This window comes from Aptenodytes forsteri, unplaced genomic scaffold (genome assembly GCF_000699145.1).
Source record: "Aptenodytes forsteri isolate BGI_AS27 unplaced genomic scaffold, ASM69914v1 Scaffold119, whole genome shotgun sequence".
In the NCBI taxonomy this organism is placed as follows: Eukaryota; Metazoa; Chordata; class Aves; order Sphenisciformes; family Spheniscidae; genus Aptenodytes; species Aptenodytes forsteri.
This window is the reverse complement of record NW_008796165.1, coordinates 3,595,304-3,601,809: the sequence shown is the minus strand read 5'-3', so window position 1 is coordinate 3,601,809 and position 6,506 is coordinate 3,595,304. Positions and strand designations below refer to the sequence as shown.

Sequence of the window (6,506 nt, the reverse complement as noted above, 5' to 3'; positions counted from 1 at the left end):
CCTGTGGGGCCCCCGCTGCTGGAGGGACCCATGGGGCAGCCACCCCCCCGTGCCAACCCCTGCCGAGAGGGGCTGGGGGGGTTCAAATGAGCCCCACCCCTCCCCCAAAGCAGGGAGGGCAGGCGAGGGCAGGCACAGGCAGGGGCTGCACACGCACACACAGCATCTGCCTTTGGGGAGGGGGGACAGGATACGGCCGCCACCCCCCAACCCTGGGGAAACTGAGGCACAGCGAGGGGCGTTTGCTAACCGGAGGTCTCTGTTTGGCAGAGCTGAGACGGGGCCCGGCTCTAAGCACCAGACTAAAGCAGAGGAAGACAGCGAGCCACGTCTGCGTGCCCAGCAGCGCGGGCAGCACCCGGCTGGGGCGGCACTGTCCTGCCTGCTCGGGGGTGCCCAGGCTGCTCCCACCCTCAGCCAGGGCAGCAGTGGCTCCAGTGCTGGCGAAGGGGGAAGCCTGCACCCCACTTCTCGCAGCGCTGGTGGGGACCCCCCCAGCTCTCCCGGAGCAGCAGGATCTCACCCTCCCTGCCCAGGGTGCAGGCAGCAGCTGGCACAGGCAGGGGGCTCCTCGCCAGGGCTAGGGCTGCCCCTTCCCTCTGCACCAGGAGCCGCATGCGGGGCGGCCGGGCTCGTCCGCCAACACACCGAGTATGGGGCGGGGGTCCTGCAAACACACTCGTGGGGACGGGGGGAACAGAGAACTCCTGGGGACTGAGGGGGGAGTTGGGGGGCGGCCGTCTCCAGAAGGCAGCAGAGTAGGCAGAAAACATCCCCATCCAGTCCTGGCTCTTGAGCCGGGGCAAACCCTGCCGTGCCCAGCCAGCCCGGAGGCGGGGGGGCGGCCTGCCGATCTCCACCGTGATGTTGGTGTACATGGGTTGGCGCGAGACCTCCACCAGCCGGTACTGCAGTGAGCTGATCCCGTCCCGCTTCATCGTCATTTTGGTGTTCTGGATCTTGGTGAATCTGGTTGAAATGGGAGCAGGATGAGGTGGGGGGGGACCGGGGGGGCTTGCCACGGTGCCAGACCTCCGTGGGGGTGAGCAGAGCAGGGGAGCTGGTGGCCGGAGGTGGCCCAGCAACCGCCCAGCATCCCGGCTGCCCCTGTCCGCTGCGGCTCACTTACCTCTGCGGGTTGGGCTCGTTGTGTTTGTCACGTTCGTGCTTGATCATGCGGTACCTCCCGATGCGGATGTCGGGCCTCGACACCTTCATACCATTCAGGGAGATGCTGGGAGGCAGAAGCAGGGGAGGGATCAGTGTGCGGGCACCGGGGTGGGACATTCCCCGGCCCAGAGACCTCCAGGGTAGCCCCTGGCCCAAATAAACCCATCCCTGCTTAAACAGGGCTGTGCCAAGCCAAGCTGAGCAAAGCCAGACCACGGTCGGGCCAGTGCCACGACCAAGGGTGCCACATGCCTCATGGTGCCCGAAGCACCGCTCCCGCCCGGCAACCTCCGGCTCAGCAGGCCAGCAGCTGCGGCCAGTCTGTGCTGTTTACATTCTCCAAATGCCAGTGCTCGGCCCTTCCCTCGGGGCCGCGCCCACACGTTAAGGGCTGCCTGAAGGTCTCCCAGAGCTCCATACACTACGTGTTCCTCACCCCGAGCCCACCTTGGATGGAAACCGCAACCGCGCCACCGTGCCCGTGGCACCTGCAAGGGGTGTTTTGCTCACGCGGCCATTACAGGCTGGTGGTGCACCACCAGCTGCACGCTGCTCCCCTGGGCAGCGCCATGGGGAAACCTGCGGGAGGCGAGGTGGGAGCCGTCCGGCTCCGGCACCCAACACGGGGTGCGCATGGGGGGATTCAGCTCCAGCTCTGCACGCAGCTGTGCTGCGGCCTGCCGGCTGCCGGCAGAAATGTCTGCTGAGCTGCTGCGCGGCCGCCACCAAGATGCTTCCAAGTTTTGCATCCCAGCCCTGGACGCTTCCAAGTTTAGCATCCCGGCCCCAGCCTGGAGTGGAGCCCGCAGGCGCACCTCCCCGCAGGCGCAGCTCACACTGCAGTGGGAGGGGGCTGGGCCCCACCACGCCAGGGCTGTTCAGCTGCAACAAAGGCACGTGGGTGCCCCCCAGCCCCTCAACACCCTGGGAGGGTCCGGTTTGATCCGTGAGGGTCACCAACCCTCAGGTTGGAGAGTAATTAAATCCCTCCCTGCCCCGTGCACGTCCCCCGCAAAACCGTGAGCCCCGGCACTGGTGAGGGTGCCAGGTCAGTGCTCGGTGGGGAACCCCAGCACACCCCAACCAGCCGGCGCTGGCAAGGGGTTGGCACCTACCGGTTAAAGATGTCATCGTCCTCTCCTCCCCAGCCCCAGTACTCGTTGGGAAAGCCGTTGATCTTCAGGAACTGGGACTTGCTCAGCCCAGAGACACCACCAAAGTAGCCAGCGTAGGGCAGCCTGCAGGGTGACAGCAAACAGGTCAGCCCCCAGGGACAGGCAGGGATGGGGGTCAGCCCCATAGGGACCCCCAGGGACAAGCACTGGCCCTCCCCTGTGTCACCCTCCCACCCAGGGCTCTGCGCCCTCTCCCATCCCACATCCACAATTCGAGCCAGCGACCCCATGTCTGCCCCAGGCGACCACCAAGGTTGGTGGCCCGGGCATCATCCCAGCCCTGCCCAGGGAAACACCCCAGCCCCACAGAGCACCCACCTGAACCCAAACTTGTCCATGCCAACGGCAAAGTGCCGCGGCTGCTCGTAGCAGCGATAGAGGTTGCGGTCGTCCATGGGGATGAGGTCCACGTCACTGAAGATGAAGCAGTCGTACTCCTCGTCATCCTTGAGGGCCTCCAGGAACCCCACGTTGAGCAGTTTGGCCCGGTTGAAGGTGTCTTCACCAAACTGCGGGCCAGAGCTCAGCAATGCCCGCCTGCCCATCCTGGCCCCGCCACCCCCTCGCCGCTGCCCCCCTCACCTGGTTGACGATGTAGATGCCATAAGCCACCTTCTGCCGGCGCAGGATGGGGTGCAGGTAGTGCAGCCAGTACTTGAGGTGGTGTTCACGGTGCCGGAAGGGGATGAGGATGGCCACCTTCTGCCGGGGCAGGCAGTCTGGAGGGGTGTACTTGCCGCCCTGGCGCACGTCAGGGTTCTCCCGCTGCACCCGTTCCATGCTCATGGGAGAGCTGAACTCGATGAGCAAGCGCCCGACTGCAAGAGGGAGGGCAGGGTGATGCCCGCAGGATGGGACACAGTCCGGGTCATGGTCACCCGCTGCTCCCAGACAGGCCGGTGGAGCAAACAGCGAGGGGGACTTGCAAGGGGGACCAGCACTGCCGAGGGCAGAGGATGCCCAAAACCTTTCCCAAACAGGGGCAGAGAGACTGGGAAAGCCGCTAACAAAACCTGAAGAAACCAGCTGTCCTGGTACCAGTTCCAGGCTGGGGTTTCTCCACTCCTCCACCCCCGGAACCACCAAGAAGCCATGCCCAGGGCCCAGGGATGCCACCCATGGGTGCCCACCCCATCCCCATGCTCAGAGCCAGAGCCCAACTCCCCCCTGCGCTCGCCCCACATGTCTCACCTAAGCCGGGAGGCATCTCCTGGCAGGGCTGCAAGGGCTTCTCGGTGGCAGACTGGTTGGCGCTGGGCTTGGCGCTGGGGGACGGGGCCTCACCCCCGGCCGGCCCGTAGCTGGGGACGGTGCCGTTGGGGCGGGAGGAGTTGGAGAAGGGGTGGGCACGCGAGGCATTCCTGGCGTTGAAGCGGCTGAAGAAGTCCAGGTGCTGCGCGTAGACGTCAAAGTAGAGGATCATGATGATGACGAAGTGGAGCAGGCAGAGCAGCAGCACGGCCTTGCAAATCCTTTCCAGGGTCACCCCCAAGAGCAGCCTGGTCATCTTCTGGGCATGGGCAGGCGGACATGTGCGCTCAGCGGGGCAGGGGGGCGGCTCCAGCCACGGTCCCGATCCTGTTGAGACACCCCACGCTCAGGACACCGCCAGCCTGAGCCCCCCAGCCTGAACGACACCAGGGCAGCAGGAGCAGCACAGGCCTGATGAGGAGGTGATGGGCTTGCAGGTCAGTATGCCAGAGAGCACCCCATGGGGATGCTGTGCTTGGACCCCTGCTGTGAAGGCACAACCATGAAGATGCGAGAGGTCCCCAGACCCATGCAGCAAGTCTCCTCCCCACTTTCCAAGGCCAAGACCAGGCCAGACCCACTCCCCATCCCTGTCACCCCCCAAGCAGAGGATGGGGATACCCCCACGGGTGCCACAAAGAGCGTCCATGGAGGCTGGGCCCTTGAAGGTCACGCTCTGCAGCAGCACGGCCTTGCAAATCCTTTCCAGGGTCACCCCCAAGAGCAGCCTGGTCATCTTCTGGGCATGGGCAGGCGGACATGTGCGCTCAGCGGGGCAGGGGGGCGGCTCCAGCCACGGTCCCGATCCTGTTGAGACACCCCACGCTCAGGACACCGCCAGCCTGAGCCCCCCAGCCTGAACGACACCAGGGCAGCAGGAGCAGCACAGGCCTGATGAGGAGGTGATGGGCTTGCAGGTCAGTATGCCAGAGAGCACCCCATGGGGATGCTGTGCTTGGACCCCTGCTGTGAAGGCACAACCATGAAGATGCGAGAGGTCCCCAGACCCATGCAGCAAGTCTCCTCCCCACTTTCCAAGGCCAAGACCAGGCCAGACCCACTCCCCATCCCTGTCACCCCCCAAGCAGAGGATGGGGATACCCCCACGGGTGCCACAAAGAGCGTCCATGGAGGCTGGGCCCTTGAAGGTCACGCTCTCCAAAACACAGCCAGCCTGGGGTGTCCCAGGGGCACCGTGGGTGCCCCCATCAGCCACCCCTTTCCGAGGCACACCGTTTCCCTGCTCCCTGTCCCAAACCCTCCCCACAGCGCTGCACCCCAGCAGCAGCACTGAAGCGGGGCTGGCAGCAAGTGCCATGCCGGCAGGAGCCCTGCTCGAGGTGCCCAGCGGGGCGAGCAGCTGCATGGCAGACACCGAGCCAAGCCGAGCGGGATGTCCTGGCCCCCAGGCAGGGGTCCCTGCTGCATCCAGGGGGGTCCAGCTTACAGCCAGCGGTGCAGGTCCTCTGTCCTCCTGCTGCCGGTGGTGAGGCCCCCCGGGACGTCAGGAGCCGCTGGGAGCCAGGGTCCCCTTATCTCCCACATGACACCTGGAGCTGGGCCAGAGCCCTGCTGGGAAGGCAGCCGGGAGAGTCACCCTGGCTGAGCCAAACCATCCGGCCACATGACACATGACACCTGGAGCTGGCCCTGCTGGGCGGGAGAGTCACCCTGGCTGAGCCAAACCGTCCGGCCCTTCCCAGCTCCGCCACTGCCAGGGCTTGGGCCACAGCACAGCCATGTACCCCAGTTCCTGCCCCGGTCCCTGCCCTGGTCCCCGCTCTCAGGGAAGCTGCTAGGACAGGGCAAGGCAACCACGAGGGACAGGCATGGGGGCTTGAAAGGCCCTGGGGACCCTGGGACAGGCCAGTGCCACTGCAGGGACCCTGGAGAGACCCCAGCGGGTGGGGAGCTGTGGCAGGACCCCCCAGCAGGAGCGCAGCTAGGACCCGAGGGTGCTGGCAACCGGCCCAAGGCCTGGGGCCAGCCTACCGGCAGCTGCCAGCCCGGGTCGGTGGGGCCCCCCGGGGAGCTGCAGGGCACCGAGCTGGCAGTGACAGCAGCACCAGCTGGGCACGGGGATCGGAGCCAAAGTGCGAAGCAGGACCCCCCCACCCAACCCCACTCCGGCTGCCCTCTCCCAGCCACAGGGCTGACCCCAGCAGGCCACGGGGTGCTGGCAGGAGCCCACGCAAGGCAGGGAGGTGCTGGAAAAGGCTCTGAGCCCAATGCCCCACTTGTGTCCACCCTCTCTCTCTGCAGGATGCAGAGCAGGGTCCCCGTGGGCAGGGTTCTCCTGGCACGCCCCAGCACCCCAACCCCTCATCCAGGTTTTTTCTAGAAAGTCGTTTTTTGAATAAAAGCCGGGTTTGCCGTTATCTCCCAAACCTTCTCACAGTCACGGCACCCCATCACCCAGCAGAGCCCTTGACGTAGGGACCTGCCTGCCCCCCAGTGCCTGCCAGAAACCCTCCCCAAAAACCACAGCCCTCGCAGCAGGCAGCACGTGGAGTGGTGGTGTCTCGACAGCCAGGCGGGGAGGTGCTAGGGAAAAATAAGAGCAGGTTTTAGGGACCCTTTAGTGGGGTGGTCCACGAGGCAAGCGGAGAGTGATGCTCGACAGGAACAAAAGCGAAGCGCTCCACCAAACAGCGGCCACGGGACGCCATGAACATGAGTGGGCTTAAAAACACCCGCTAAGTGGGGGGCTACAAAATATGATGTTATCCCCCCCTACACCGCAGCATCTTCGCAGGGTGTGAGAGGCCGGAAGCAACCTGGGGTTGGGGAGCTGGCCCCCAGGGATTCACCCCGGTGTGGTGTGTGCCATGGTGATGCTCGTTTTGGAGGGAATGCTCATCCCCATGGGCTCCATCCTTCTTCCCGCAGGGCATCCCTAGGCCAGGAGAA

General features: G+C 65.4%; 1 protein-coding gene across 1 annotated transcript; it reads right to left on the bottom strand.

The window, feature by feature from the left end:
• Window positions 1–413: 413 nt before the first annotated feature.
• Window positions 414–3,918, bottom strand: B4GALT2 (beta-1,4-galactosyltransferase 2). Its single transcript, XM_009287445.2, has 6 exons — window positions 3,537–3,918; window positions 2,928–3,163; window positions 2,664–2,854; window positions 2,286–2,408; window positions 1,130–1,234; window positions 414–969 (listed from the first exon to the last, which is right to left on the bottom strand). Exons 1-6 carry the CDS (start codon window positions 3,850–3,852, stop codon window positions 414–416), a joined length of 1,527 nt encoding a protein of 508 aa, XP_009285720.1. The 5' UTR covers window positions 3,853–3,918.
• Between the last annotated feature and the right edge of the window lie 2,588 nt (window positions 3,919–6,506).

What these genes read in the sequence shown, in the direction of transcription:
- B4GALT2 (XM_009287445.2), bottom strand. Translation starts at nt 3,852, where the DNA reads ATGACCAGGCTGCTCTTGGGGGTGACCCTGGAAAGGATTTGCAAGGCC. An exon ending in GGAGATGCCTCCCGGCTTAG is followed by an intron (nt 3,164 to 3,536) that starts GTGAGACATGTG and finishes TCCCTCTTGCAG; the next exon opens with TCGGGCGCTTGCTCATCGAG. An exon ending in GACGATGACATCTTTAACCG is followed by an intron (nt 1,235 to 2,285) that starts GTAGGTGCCAAC and finishes TCTGCCTCCCAG; the next exon opens with CATCTCCCTGAATGGTATGA.